Raw genomic sequence first — 15979 nt, forward strand, 5'->3', positions numbered from 1 at the left:
CTAGATTTGTTTTATTTTTATTTGTATTTTTAATATAATTGTTGGAATATAACTGTCAAGGACAAATTGTTAAAATTTTGAGTGGATGAACTCAAATGCAGCTGCATCGAGCTGCAGCTCCTTAGGGACCCCATTAGGGAACTGGAGATGTAGCTTGATGACTTTCATCTGGTCAGGGTGAGTGAGGAGGTGATAGGAGCTATAGGAGCAGGTGATAGATAGGACCTACGGGCAGGTAGTCACACCGGGGCCTCGGGAGACAGATAAGTGGGTAACAGTCAGGAGAGGGAAGGACAGGAGTCAGAGGCTAGAGAGTACCCCTGTGGCTGTCCCCCTTAACAATAAGTACTCCTGCTTGAGAACTGTTGGGAGGGGGTGGGGGGAGCAGCCTACCTGGGGGAAGCAACAGTGGCCGTGCCTCTGGCACGGAGTGTGCTCCTGTGGCTCAGAAGGGTAGGGAAAGGAAGAGGATGGCAGCATTGATAGTGGACTCTATAGTTAGGGGGCCAGACAGGCGATTCTGTGGATGCAGGAAAGAAACACGGTTGGTAGTTTGCCTCCCAGGTGCCAGGGTCCTGAATGTTTCTGGTTGTGTCCAGGATATCCTGAAGTGGGAAAGAGAACAGCCAGAGGTTATGGTACATATTGGTACCAATGACATAGGTAGGAAAAGGGAGGAGGTCCTGAAAACAGACTACAGGGAGTTAGGAAGGAAGTGAGAAGCAGGACCTCAAAGGTAGTAATCTCGGGATTACTTCCTGTGCCACGTGACAGCGAGTATAAGAATAGAGTGAGGTGGAGGATAAATGCGTGGCTGAGGGATTGGAGTGGGGGGCAGGGATTCAAATTTCTGGATCATTGGGAACTCCTTTGGGGCAGGTGTGACCTGTACAAAAAGGAAGGGTTGCACTTGAATCCCAGGGGGACCAATATCGTGGTGGGGAGATTTACAAAGGCTGTTGGGGAGAGTTTAATTGCTGGAGAGTGGGAACCGAAGTGAAGAGACGGTGGAAGAGGTGGTTGCCTCACAAATAGAGAAAGCTTGTAGACAGTGCGAGAGGAAAGATAGGCAGGTGATAGAGAAGGGACGCACTCAGACCGATGATTTGAGATGTGTCTATTTTAATGCAAAGAGTATTATGAACAAAGCAGATGAGCTTAGAGCGTGGATCAGTACTTGGAGCTATGATGTCGTGGCCATTACAGAGACTTGGCTAGCTTGGGTAGGAATGGTGCCAGGCTTTAGATGTTTCAGAAAGAACGGAGGGAGGCAGAAGAGGTGGGGGTGTTGCACTGTTGATCAGAGATAGTGTCACAGCTGCAGAAAAGGAGTAAGTCATGGAGGGATTATCTACGGAGTCTCTGTGGGTGGAAGTTAGAAACAGGGAAGGGGTCAATAACTCTACTGGGTATTTTTTTATAGACCACCCAACAGTAACAGGGACATTGAGGAGCAGATAGGGAGACAGATTCTGGAAAGGTGTAATAATAACAGGGTTGTCATGGTGGGAGATTTTAATTTCCCAAGTATCGATTGGCTTGTCTCTAGAGTGAGGGGTTTTGATGGGATGGAGTTTGTTAGGTGTGTTCAGGAAGGTTTCTTGACACAATATGTTGATAAGCCTACAAGAGGAGAGGCTATACTTGCTCTGGTATTGGGAAATGAACCTGGTCAGGTGTCAGATCTCTCAGTGGGAGAGCATTTTGGAGTCAGTGATCTCAATTCTATCTCCTTTATCAAAGCTTTGGAGAGGGATAGGGTCAGACAGGTTAGGTTAATTGGAGTAAGGGGAAATATGAGGCTATCAGGCAGGAACTTGGAAGCATAAGATGGAAACAGATGTTCTTAGGGAAACGTACAGCAGAAATGTGGCAAATGTTCAGGGGATATTTGCGTGGGGTTCTGCATAGGTACGTTCCAATGAGACAGGGAAAGGATGGTAGGGTCCAGGAACCATGGTGTGCAAAGGCTGTTGTAAATCTAGTCAAGAAGAAAAGAAGAGCTTACGAAAGGTTCAAAAAACTAGGTAATGATAGAGACCTAGAAGTTTATAAGGCTAGCAGGAAGGAGCTTAAGAATGAAATTTGGAGAGCCAGAAGGGGCCATGAGAAGGCCTTGGTGGACAGGATTAAGGAAAACCCCAAGGCATTCTACAAGTACATGAAGAGTAAGAGGATAAGACGTGAGAGTATAGGACCAATCAACTGTGACAGTGGAAAAGCGTGTATGGAACCGGAGGAAATAGCAGAGGTACTTAATGGATACTTTGCTTCAGTATTCACTACGGAAAAGGATCTTGGTGATTGTAGGGATGACTTACAGCAGACTGAAAAGGTTGAGCATGTAGATATTAAACAAGAGGATGTGCTAGAGCTTTTGGAAAGCATCAAGTTGGATAAGTCACTAGGACCGGACGACATGTACCCCAGGCTACTGTGGGAGGTGAGGGAGGAGATTGCTGAGCCTCTGACAACGATCTTTGTATCATCAGTGGGGACGGGAGCGGTTCCGGAGGATTGGAGGTTGCGGATGTTGTTCCCTTATTCAAGAAAGGGAATAGAGATAGCCCAGGAAATTATAGATCAGTGAATCTTACTTCAGTGGTTGGTAAGTTGATGGAAAAGATCCTGAGAGGCAGGATTTATGAACATTTGGAGAGGCATAATATGATTAAGAATGGTCTACATGGCTTTGTCAAAGGCAGGTCGTGTCTTATGAGCCTGTTTGAATTTTTTGAGGATGTGACTGAACACATTGATGAAGGTAGAGCAGTAGATGTAGTGTATATGGATTTTAGCAAGGCATTTGACAAGGTACCCCGTGCGAGGCTTATTGAGAAAGGAAGAAGGCATGGGATCCAAGGGGACATTGATTTGTGGATCCAGAACTGGGTTGCCCTCAGTAGGCAAAGTGTGGTTGTAGATGGGTCATATTCTGCATGGAGGTCAGTGACCAGTGGTGTGCCTCAGGGATTTGTTCTGGGACACCTACTCTGTGATTTTTATAAATGACCTGGATGAGGAAGTGGAGGGATGGGTTAATAAATTTGCTGATGACACAAAGGTTGAGGGTGTTGTGGATAGTGGATAGTTTGGAAGGCTGTCAGAGGTTACAGGGGGACATTGATAGGATGCAAAATTGGGCTGAGAGGTGGCAGATGGAGTTCAACCCAGATAAATGTGAGGTGGTTCATTTTGGTAGGTCAAATATGATGGCAGAATATAGTGTTGATGGTAAGACTCTTAGCAGTGTGGAGGATCAGAGGGATCTTGGGGTCAGAGTCCATAGGACACTCAAAGCTGCTGCACAGGTTGACTCTGTGATTAAGAAGGCATACAGTGCATTGACCTTCATCAATTGTGGGATTGAGTTTAGGAGCCAAGAGGTAATGTTATAGCTATATTGGGCCCTGGTCAGACCCCACTTGGAGTGTTGTGCTCAGTTCTGGTCACCTCACTGCAGGACGGATGTGGAAACCATGGAAAAGGTGCAGAGGAGATTTACAAGGATGCCTGGATTGGGGAGCATGCTTATGAGAGTAGGTTGAGCGAACTCGGCCTTTTCTTCTTGGAGCAATGGAGGATGGGAGGTGACCTGATAGAGGTGTACAAGATGATGAGAGGCATTGATCGTGTGGATAGTCAGAAGCTTTTCGTGGCTGAAATGGCTAACATGAGAGGGCACAATTTTAAGGTGCTTGGAAATGGGTACAGAGGAAATGTCAGGGATAAGTTTTTTTACGCAGAGAGTTGTGAGTGCGTGGAATGGGCTGCTAGCGACCATGGTGGAGGCGGATATGATAGGGTCTTTTAAGAGACTCGTGAATAGGTACATGGAGCTTAGAAAAATAGAGGGCTATGGGTAACCCTAGGTAATTTCTAAGGTAAGGACATGTTCGGCACAGCTTTGTGGGCTGAAGGGCCTGTATCGTGCTGTAGGTTTTCTGTTTCTGTGTTTCTAACTCAACTTTGAGTTCATTTTCCTTGATACTCGGTGGTTTTATCTTCCCAACATTGAGAATAACAGAAGTGTGTTTCTGTCCAGTTTCTTTGATGAAAATTATTTATATCACTGCTGAGATGCGTTTCCCTGAGAGGACAGGCTCTCCAACGGCCAACACTGTTTTGCTCCGCTGAGGTTGTATACTCAAATTATCAAATGGTGCCCAAAATGAACAATTACTGTGAGCAGACTGAGGTTAGGATATTGAGTGATGAATTCCAGCAGCTATTGCCCTATGTGGAATTGCAGAAATCAAAAATGCTTTCCTGAAAAGCCAAGGTTGTTAGAACCAATATTGTTACAAGATGCATCTCAAAGTGGCTGTGGCTTTAATTCAACTATTAGACTAGGTGCAGGAGTAGACCATTCAGCCCTTCGAGCCAGCACCACCATTCACTGTGATCATGGCTGATCATCCAGAATCAGTACCCTTTTCCTGCCTTCTCCCTATATCCCTTCACTCCGCTATCTTTAAGAGCTCTATCTAACTCTTTCTTGAAAGAATTCAGAGAATTGGCCTCCGCTGCCTTCTGAGGCACAGCGTTCCACAGAACCACAACCCTCTGGGTGAAAAAGTTTTTCCTCAACTCCGTTCTAAATTGTCTACCCTTTATTCTTAAACTGTGGCCTCTGGTTTTGGACTCCCCCAACATTGGGAACATGTTTCCTGCCTCTAGCGTGTCCAATCCCTGAATAATCTTATATGTTTCAATCAGATCCCCTCTCATCCTTCTAAATTCCAGCGTATAGAATCCCAGTTGCTCCAATCAAGAGTCAGTTAGCAGCAAGAGTCTTTTGGTGAAGCTTCTCAATCTTATGCAGATATGATGAGTTTTTTTTTTCACATTGTAAGTATTTTTGTGCAAAAGTTTGACCTAGCACCTGAAATATTTTTCTGGTTAATTGCAAGGTTCACTGGGATATCTTGTAATGATATATCACAAAAGGAGGCCGGTAGTTAGAACTATCCCATTTTAATCTCGTACTCCTGCTTTCCTCCTCACTCTCTGGTTTATCTTTGAAGTGCTCAACTAATGCTTTATAGAGTGTTTCAAGTTAATACGCTTTGTCGACTTTTTTAAAGAGAACACTTTCTTGTATAGGTAATGAGTAGAACATAATGAGGTGTTTTCTAATACAAGTACAACAAACATTTTAGAATACTTCAGCATCTGCAGAGAGGAACATTTGACTATGAAGATTGATAGCCTTTCATCAGAACTATCAGGAGTGTTTTCAGTGCTACTGGTTATAAAATTGGATTTTCTGCACTTGGAAATTCTTACTTTTCCATGATGTTTCCTTAATGTTGCTTTGCAATCATCATATATCTTCATCCTCTGTTGAAGAAAAGTTGTCCTTTGTTTACTGTATTAAAATAGGTGCATTCTAGAATTTATTTAATTGAATTTATCTGCTTCAGTGCTGTGCTGGAATTTGAACTCTTCTAATTCATCAGTCCAGACCTCTGTATTAATAGCAAGAGATACAAAAAAAATACTTGGTGAGGCAATAGTGATTTTCTTTGCTCTCAAAACAGCATTTGCACCAGGTGTGATGTGCAGGAACCTTACTGAATTTGTAGAGTGGGAGATGAATGAGAGATTAGCTGTAGCAGAAAAGAACTGTGGTAAAAGAAGAAATTATTGAAAAATTACTAAGAAATGTAGGATATTAGTTAAGTCCTTGTAATGTTACTTTTCATAAAGATGCACTTTTTGGAAGGATGAATTAAGAATAACAGAGAAATTGAGCAATTAATGAAATAATAAAACAGTTTTGGCAGCAAGAGTTTTTCCTAGCACTAGTGGAAAAAGAGAAGAATGTCAAGTCAAATGGAAACAGTGGTCATATTTCTTTAGTATTCATGGACCATCTATTGCTGCTAATTTGCTGAATGGACTTGTAATAATTTTTCTGGAAGTCAAAGAGTATCTGTTTTTTTTTTCATTCTTCCCCAAATAATCCTGGTGGTTAAGAGATAGGAAATGTGATTGCTTTTCTGAAAATTCTTGTGGAGTCAATTGTATTGCTTGCACCTGTAGTCTCACTCTTTGTCCTGGTTTGATTTTATTTTTTTTTTAATTTTATTTTTATTTGGATAAGGAATTCACAAATATCATGTACTTTTTTCACACATATAACCTTTTCCATTTTTTTATATGTATAAAACTACAATTATTTATACATTCTTAAGTACACATTCAGATGATATAAAAGGAAAATAAACATTTAAATAGGTAATTATGTACTGTGGTAAATCTAACCTATTAGGCTAAGTAATGGAATTAGTTGTTAAGAAAAATGGTAATAATATTTTCCATATAACCCTTCTGGACCATTTCCACTGGTCCAAAATGTTGTATATAAGCCTATGTATCAACCATTGTAGGTGTTTATATCCTAATTTGTTCATGCTTGCTCCTGCCCGCAGACATAATTATCCAATCCCTATGTACTTATTTACTTAATTTTTTCATTTTTTTATCCCTTTCCCAAATCTTTCCCTTTACTTATGTTAATTCTCTATTTTCCAAAAGAAAACAAAAAAAAAACAAACATTTGGACTAGGGGTGCTTACGTTAGCAATATTACTGTGTTGATGAGAAGAGCAGTATAAATCATTAGGAGAGTCATCTAAAGTCTGCTCGCATTGGGGTTATATATTCAATCCATTTATTCCAGATTTGATAAAATTTTTCTTTTTGAGTTCTCAGGGAGTAAGTCAACTTTTCCATTTTAAATATTTCCAAGATAATTTCGTACCAATCTTCTAATGTAGGTGGTATTGGATTTAGCCATTTTCTAGTGATTGATTTCTTACTTACCGCTAAGAGGGCCTGCAGCAACTTTATATCTTCCTTCTGTTCAAGAAACAATACATGCCCCAAATAGAACGTCTCAAAGTTCAGAGGTATCTGGGACCTAAGTACCTTAACTAATGTTCTATGAATACCTTCCCAAAATAGACTTAATTTAGGGCAATCCCAAAAAATATGAAAATGATTTGCCTCCTTGGAGCCGCACCTTCTCCAACACATCACATTTGTATCTTTATATTTTTCCTGATATGGGGTCTTGAAGTATCTATAATGTTTTTTCAACAATGTTCTCTCCAAGTCAAAGAATTAGTCGAGGACCATTGAAAGCTGCAGATTTTCCCCCAAGCCTCCTCTGAAAGTACCAACCCCGCTTCTTTCTCCCACTTCTCTTTAATATACAGTGTATTTACATTTTTAGCATGGGAGAGTGCATTATATAATCGAGAAACTGATTTACTAGGTATTGAACTGCAAGCCGAATTCAGAATCTTGAAAAATTCTAATTCTACTGTTGATAGGTCTGTATATCTACAACTCTGGTTAACATAGTTTCGTACTTGAAGGTACCTAAAAAAGTCATTATGTTCTAGGCCATGTTTGTCCTGCAGGATTTGGAAACTTTGTAATACTCTTTTATCTATAAGTGAGAGGTAGGTTGTAAGACCTTTCTTTATCCGTAGCTCAAATCTTTTATCTCCTCTGTTGGGAAGGAATTCGGTATCATATGCACACCATCTAAAGAGTTTTAACATGTTATTAATTCCACATGAATTAACCACCTTCTGCCATACTTTTAATGTAAGATTTATCCAAGCATTTTTAAATTTTTCCAACTGGGCCATCAATCCTTTGTCAGCTATTGAGGCCTGAAGAGGAAAATTGTCAACTAATCCAAATTCTATTTCCTTCCATCTAGCCTTATATTCCCTATTACACCAATATAACAGAGGGGTTATCTGTGAGGCATAAAAATAATTTCTCAGGCAAGGAAGAACCATACCTCCTCCTTCCTTCCCTAACTGTAAGGTGTTATATCGAATTCTAGGTTTCTTTCCTTGCCAAATGAAGCGGGAAATCCATCTGTCCCATTCCCTGAATTGATTATCATCCACCTCCACCGGTAAAGTACGGAAAAGATACAATAACCGAGGAAGAATATTCATTTTTATAGTATTTATCCTTGAATTTAAACTTAAAAAGAGGATAAGATTCCATCTATGCATATCTGCTTCTGTCTCTGAGATTAATGGCCCATAATTTACCTGTGACAGTGTTGAAAGATCCTTCGGCAGGGTTATTCCTAAATATTTTAATGATTTAGCTTCCCACTTAAGATCATATGTATCCTGCAACTTTTTGGATGATGTATAATTTAGGAACATAACCTGTGTTTTCTTTACATTTATTTTATAACCTGATATTTTCCCAAAGTCATCCAGCAGTGTAAACAATCCTATAAATGTTTTTTCTGGTTCACTCAGATAGACCAAAACATCATCTGTGAATAACGCCACTTTCTGTTCAATCCCTGCCACCTTGATACCTTTTACAATTTCGCTCTGTCTTATTAGTTGGGCAAGTGGTTCAATATATAGCGCAAAAAGGAGAGGAGAAATTGGGCATCCCTGTCTAGTGCCTCTCTCTAAGATGAAGGAGTCAGAGAGGTCCCCATTTATCTTAATTCGGGCTGTAGGGCTGTCATATAGAGTCTGAATTACTTTAATAAACTTTTCTTGAAAGCCGAATCTTCCTAACACTCTGTATAGGAATGCCCAACTAACCAAATCAAAAGCTTTCTCAGTGTCCAATCCTACTACCATTGTCTCTGTCTCGTTCTTATTAACCTGTTCTAATATGTGCAGAGTTCTCCTTATGTTGTCCTGTGTTTGTCTTTGTTGAATAAATCCAGTCTGGTCTAAGTGGATTAGGCCAGGTAAAGGCTTTTCCAATCTGCGCGCTAATATAGATGTAAATAGTTTGTAATCTAAATTAAGAACACTAATTGGCCGATAATTGCCACATTCTAGTTTATCTTTACCCTCTTTAGGAATAACTGAAATAATCGCTTCTCTCCAGGAAGGTGGAGTTTCTCCTCTCTGCAAGATCCAGTTAAAGGTGTTAAGTAGTAATGGGGCTAACTGTGTCTTCAGGGACTTATACCACTCTGAAGTAAACCCATCAGAACCCAGGGACTTTCCAGCCTTTAACCTAGAGATGGCCGCGTTCAGTTCTTTGACAGTTACTGGTTCTAATAAACTTTCATTTTGTAAATCTGTAAGTTTAGGTAGATCTAAAAAATTCAATACACTGTCTATATAGGGCTCATTGGGGGCCCGGGGTTGGGAGTACAGCTCTCGATAATATGTTTCAAAACTCTCTTGAATTTTCCCTATTGTACTCTCCACAAGCTTTGTCTTTGGATTCTTTATTTTATGAATTGTATTGTCTGCTTGTTGTTTTTGTAATTTATATGCTAATAATCTAGCTGATTTACCTCCTACTTCATAATTCTTTTGTCTCAGGTAAAGAAAATTTCTTTGAGTTTCCAACATATAAATATCGTCAATTTCACTTTGCAATTTCCTAATTTCCTGTTTTCGATTTGAATTACTTTTGTTGCTATCTACAACTTGAAGTTGTTTTAATTTTCCTTGAAGGTCTGCTAGTTTTTGTGCATTGATTTTTTTCATGCGAGTGGTAATGGAAATAATTTTCCCTCTCAGTACAGCTTTCAATGTATCCCATAAGATCACTGGTGATGTTTCTCCTGTGTCATTAAGGTCTAGATATTCTTTGATTTCTCCCCTTAATCTCTCCATTACTTTCGGGTTATTGAGTATACGTGAGTTTAGCCTCCATAGTGTTTTCCTCATTTTCCTTTCCAGGATTAGAGACATAGAGACTGGGCTATGATCCGACAGATCAATTGTTGCAATATTACAGTTTTTTATCCTGAGTCTATCTGTATTAAAGATAAAGAAATAGTCTATCCTTGAATAGGCTGAATGAGGGAAAGAGTAATATGTATAATCTTTACTAGTAGGGTGTAATTCCCTCCAGACATCTATAATTCCCAACTCCTCCATCAATGAATTCACTTTCCGAGTCAGAGGTTTATTCTGAGTAACTATTCTTGAAGAATCTAATATAGGATTTAATCTAATATTAAAATCCCCTCCACAAATTACTACCCCTTGAGAACTGACCATTAGGTCAAAAATGTGTCTATAAAATGACCATTCACAACCTGGAGGAGCATAAACATTCAGCAATGTTATTTCTGTACCTTCTATTCTTCCTGTGATTTTTACGAACCGTCCTTCTTTGTCTCTAGTCTCTGAAATATGTTCATAATTAAGAGTACTTGATATTAAAGTAGCTACCCCTCTTTTGTGACTCAATTTATATGATGAATAAAATACATGCTTAAAGCCCATTCCTTTTAATTTTCCATGTTCAGATTGGCTCATATGTGTTTCCTGGAGGAAAGCTATTTGTGCCCTCTCTTTTTTCAATTTAGACATAATCTTATTTCTTTTAATTGGATTCAAAACCCCATTAACATTATAGGAAATTATTTTTACCAATTCAGTTTGCATTTTTCTCTAGTAGAAAAAAAAACACTCTCCTTTTCTAACCAAACAATAAGCAATCCCTTCTCAACAGTAAACCAAGACATATAACCACACCCTAGACGTTTTTGAACGTGCAACATTTGAAAATTTTTCCCGACTTCCCACAGTGAGGCCTGAGCACCGACCCGCCTCAGTTCAGAGGGATAACCTCTATCTTCACCCTGTGCCCTTTTAAGCACCTCTTCCTTCGTTCTGTAACTGAGAAGGCCCTCAGCAGTTTGAATAATCATAGAGAATTTTCTCCTATTTATGTCTCGACCATATTGCTATCATTCAAGTTATTCCGTCTAGTTTATTTTCAGTTACCAGTTTACATTTTACCTTTAAGTCCGATTTACTCTTTTCAGTCACTTCTCTTAATTAATCTGTGTTCTCTGTACATTCGCGTCTGAATATTTGCAGCTTTTCCTTGTAGTTTGACACTCTGGTTCGTGTGGAGCGTCCTCGCCCCACTAACTGCCACGACTTCTGCCGAATCCTCTCCAGTAGCGACTCCGGTTGGATGATAACTTTAATAGGTAGTCCCCGGTCCGCCAGGTCCAACGTTGCCTCCTCCACCGTAACGTAAGTTTTTGTCCCTTCGTCGTAAAAGACTCTCAGCCGAGCTGGATACAGGGTCTGGAACTTGATGTTGTTTTCCTTCAGGACTCTTCGTGTTTCCGTATATTCCTTCCGCCTGGCAAGAATCCCCGGTGCGTAGTCGTGGTCTAAACTGATTTTACAGTTGTTCCACATGAAACCTTTCTTTTGCCATGCCCTTTTAAGCACCTCTTCCTTCGTTCTGTAACTGAGAAATCTGACCAGAATTGAGCTGGGCTGGGCGCCTGCTGGAGGCTGTGGTGCCAACGCGCGGTGAGCTCTTTCTATCTGTAGGTCTTTTGCGGCCGGTATATCAAGGTTCTCTCTAAGTAGCTTCTCCACGAAGGGAATCATCAATCCGGGTTTACCTTCAGTTCCTTCGGGAACTCCGTAAATCCTCACATTTTCCCTTCTCGAGCGGCCTTCTTGATCTATTAGTTTCCACTGGAGCTGGTCTTGCAGCTTCAGCATTTCTGCTATCACCTCCTCTGCGTTTTGTAGCTTCTCTTCAATTCCAACAATCCTCGCTTCGGCTTCATCTATCCGTGAGTTAGTTTTTACTATTTCTCCTTTAATATCTTCCAGCTGTTTGCCGTTATCTTGTCGGAACTCCTGAATCTCTCCGAGAATCAAGGACAGAGTCACCGATTCCCCCTCATTATCTCCGTCCTGGCTTGCTGTGGGGGAGCTAGGTCTGTCGCCTTGCTGCGTCTCTTTATGTTTATCAGCCTTCGGAGCGGACTTTTTAATCTTGTTCTTAGACATCATCCTTGCCCCTTTTATTAATATAGTTATGCAATATTAAGTATTTGTCTAAATTCGATTATGGGGCAGTTTACCTTTTTTGTCGAGAGACCTTTTCCTTACGCCGCCATTCCCTTGATGACCCGGAAGTCCTCCTCGGTTTGATTTTTTTTAAATGATATATTGAATTGTTTGCTGTTAGATCAGGTGAAGTATGCACCTTGGTATCAGGCCTTTTGGTAAAGCCTATATGAAGGAATCTCAACATTACATTTTCCTTTATAAAATATATCATCAGACATCAGAGTGGGCAAATTCATGGCAGATGCAATTTAATGTGGATAAATGTGAAGTTATCCACTTTGGTGGCAAAAATAGGAAAACAGATTATTATCTGAATGGTGGCCGATTAGGAAAAGGGGAGGTGCAACGAGACCTGGGTGTCATTATACACCAGTCATTGAAAGTGGGCATGCAGGTACAGCAGGCGGTGAAAAAGGCGAATGGTATGCTGGCATTTATAGCGAGAGGATTCGAGTACAGGAGCAGGGAGGTACTACTGCAGTTGTACAAGGCCTTGGTGAGACCACACCTGGAGTATTGTGTGCAGTTTTGGTCCCCTAATCTGAGGAAAGACATCCTTGCCATAGAGGGAGTACAGAGAAGGTTCACCAGATTGATTCCTGGGATGGCAGGACTTTCATATGAAGAAAGACTGGATGAACTGGGCTTGTACTCGTTGGAATTTAGAAGATTGAGGGGGGGATCTGATTGAAACGTATAAGATCCTAAAGGGATTGGACAGGCTAGATGCAGGAAGATTGTTCCCGATGTTGGGGAAGTCCAGAACGAGGGGTCACAGTTTGAGGATAGAGGGGAAGCCTTTTAGGACCGAGATTAGGAAAAACTTCTTCACACAGAGAGTGGTGAATCTGTGGAATTCTCTGCCACAGGAAACAGTTGAGGCCAGTTCATTGGCTATATTTAAGAGGGAGTTAGATATGGCCCTTGTGGCTACGGGGGCCAGGGGGTATGGAGGGAAGGCTGGGGCGGTGTTCTGAGTTGGATGATCAGCCATGATCATAATAAATGGCGGTGCAGGCTCGAAGGGCCGAATGGCCTACTCCTGCACCTATTTTCTATGTTTCTATAAGCAGATGTGTGTGATTTCAAAAATTTGGATAGAGTAGATTATCATAATCTACTTTTAGATTTTTTTTCAGTGCGTAATCTGTAATTCATATCATAGGCAATACATCAGGGAAGACAAATTAATGTCCTATATTTCAACATTACTGGTAATTTGATGCTTGCAGTATATTTGCTCAAGATTTTTCATTCATATTATGAATGTAATATGACCCTAAATTAGATGCTTGAATTGCCCAGGAAAATTTTGCAAAAAAAAAGTTGGTCTGATATTCATGTTGCTCACAAATTGATTTATGTTTTCAATCGGACCAATAATATAACAAAAAGTTGAACAAAGCACAGCAGTGTATTAGAAATGCAGAACAATGAGTATGCTATTTTCAGAATCTGGGCAATAATTAAAAGCTGTATTATAAAAATATAAAGGTAGAAATGGAAGAATTTTAATCACATATTTTAGTGAATATGAAAGTCATTCCTCCTGTTGTGAATTGCTGGTTTTGGTAGATACTTGATTGCATCATTGGGGTGGAGTTCATTGGCTTTTTTCAAAAGATTGGGGAATCTGCTTGTACTTTGTATTGATTGTTTAATCTTGTTGAAGCATGCAGAGCTTGTGAGAATTCCTCTTGGAATTCAGGAGGCAGAATATAAGAGAACAGAAAAGATTTGAAAATGCTTTGGCTGTTAAGTGGAAAGCACACAAGTTTGTTTAGTTCTGGTTGCATTTAATCCTCAGCTGCTGCTCTCCACCAATCCAACTGCAAACTGAGGAAAAGATTTTTTTTAAAAATTCATTTCAGACATTTACCTCATTGTTACACAATTGTCTAACTGGTGGAATCCTGTGACACTTTTAGATTTATTTTTTACCTCACCTTAGAACTTCATGTGAATCTGTATTCATAATTTTCCAAATTATGAGCCCATGGACACTACCTCACTTTTAAAAATTATTTCTGTTATTGCATTATTTTAAATTATTTATAACTACCTAAAGCTTCAATAGTTTTATTACAACTGTCTTCTGAAAGTGAACTGGTTTTTAGTTGATCAAAAATTCTTTTGAATAACTTGGTGAATACGTACTTCCTTAAAATCATAAATGGACTGGTTGACTGTCAACCAATAGCTGCACGCTTGACTTCTCATCATCCCCTTGCATCTCAGTACATCCAAGTGCATTCTGTAACATGAGTATGTGGAGCCAGATACATTATATATGTGCCCCCTTAGCCTTAGGCGAGCTACAGATGATGCACCTACACTAGTTCCATTTATTAGAAAGGGGTTGATGACCTTCACTGAAAGTAAGTTATTTACTTTGTTAACGTTGTTTTAACTAATATTAATAATTTAATTTACATGGGTAGGATAGTTTAAAATAAATATACTTGCACACACTCAGTGATCTAAGAATAGCTTCTTCCACACTGCCATCCAATTCATAAATGTACATTGAACTCAAGAACTCTACCTCACCTTTTTTCTTCTCTTTTTGCATTATTTTTAATCTAACTATTTATAACTATCTAACTACACACTTACTGTAATTGGTTTACTTATTTTTTCTTTCTATATTGTATTGCATTGTACTGCTGCTGCTCAGTCAACAAATTTCATAACACATGCCAGAGTTAATAAACCTGATTCTGATGTTTTCTAACACATTGGCTTACGCAAGGGGGCATAGTTTCAAGGTGCTTGGAAATAGGTGCAAGGGGGATGTCAGACGTAAGTTTTTCACACAGAGTGATGGATGCTTGGAATGCACTGCCAGCGAAGGTGGTAGAGGTGGAACTTTTTAAGGGACACTTAGATAGGTACATGGAGCTTAGAAAAATAGAGGGCTATGTAGTAGGGAAATTCTAGGCAGCTTCTAGAGTAGGTTACATGGTCGGCACAACATTTGTGAGCTGAAGGGTCTGTAATGTGCTGTAGATTTCTATGTTCTAATTTTAATTGGACTATTCTGTGAATTACTTGTTTATTAAGTATTTAATTGCATTTGTCTTTGATCAATAGAGGAGCTGTCAATAGGTCATCAGGGCAATACATGGACAGGACATTAGTTACCTGCACACTGTTATACAGGACATGATGCTCTAAACTCTTAACAATGGAATACCATTAGTATTCAATTTAATTTAAAGCTTAAATCTCTGATTTAGTCCTTCCTTAGGATTGACCCTGGAGTTCATATTCGGAGCAGAATTTTGTTTACTGACCCACAGGGAAGGTGCAAATATTTGTATCTATTATAACTAAACCATAATTAATCAAAAATAATATTACTTTTGACCATCACCTATGCACATACGTAGGACCTTTGTATTTACTTATAAGGAAGTCTGCTCACGTGTACCAATGTTGATAAGTTGCACATTCTCAACCCGGGGACTGCCTGAAAAAGTTTTAATTTTGTTGTAAAGCACTTGAAAATTTGTATTTTAAATGCATCTTTAATAATATGTATCTCTTTAATAACCAAAACTAGAAATCATGTCGAAACCCAGTGAAGAAGGGATGCCTGATTTGGTTCACGTGATGCGTACTCTCTCTATGGAGAATATCCCTAATCTTCCCCCAGGAGGAGGCCTTGCAAGCAAGTGAGTACAAAATCTTTTGCACCTATAATGAGAGTCATAAACTTTGTGAATGTTTCTGCAGTTGTTTTCTGACTGTCCATTGGTTAAATTGAGGAACAAGGCAACTGGTTGTGGCAAACAAAATTATTTAATCCTCTTGCCGTATTTTTCTCAATGATTTCTGAAGTAATTATCTTCAAAATCACATTGCAGAATAGAAAATTTCTCTAAATGTATTAGAGTGAAAGCTACACAAAGGGATAAAAGAGGGATACAGAACATTGGCAGTTGATAAGATAGTGAAAATTGTCCTTTTCCAAAAGACAAAAATAGAAAGTGCATTTGCATTGCTAAGATCTTCCATTCCTCTTGGGATAGAAGGTTGAGGCAAAGGACTGGAGTATTTTGTAATATTGTATAGGTTTATTGAAGGGAAAATGATTAAATTTGACAATT

The 15979-nt window shown here is 39.5% G+C and overlaps 1 protein-coding gene across 9 annotated transcripts in view; it reads left to right on the forward strand.

Annotated features, from left to right (window-relative positions):
* Positions 1 to 15979, forward strand: part of ppm1ba (protein phosphatase, Mg2+/Mn2+ dependent, 1Ba) — a 142816-nt gene that overhangs the window by 101983 nt on the left and 24854 nt on the right. For all 9 annotated transcript variants that reach the window (XM_072264980.1, XM_072264975.1, XM_072264973.1 and 6 more), the window contains one exon: positions 15433 to 15544. In XM_072264980.1, coding sequence (XP_072121081.1) covers positions 15433 to 15544 — 112 coding nt within the window. The remainder of the gene's footprint in view (positions 1 to 15432; positions 15545 to 15979) is intronic.

Source organism: Mobula birostris, chromosome 8 (assembly GCF_030028105.1).
Source record: "Mobula birostris isolate sMobBir1 chromosome 8, sMobBir1.hap1, whole genome shotgun sequence".
Lineage (NCBI taxonomy): Eukaryota > Metazoa > Chordata > Chondrichthyes > Myliobatiformes > Myliobatidae > Mobula > Mobula birostris.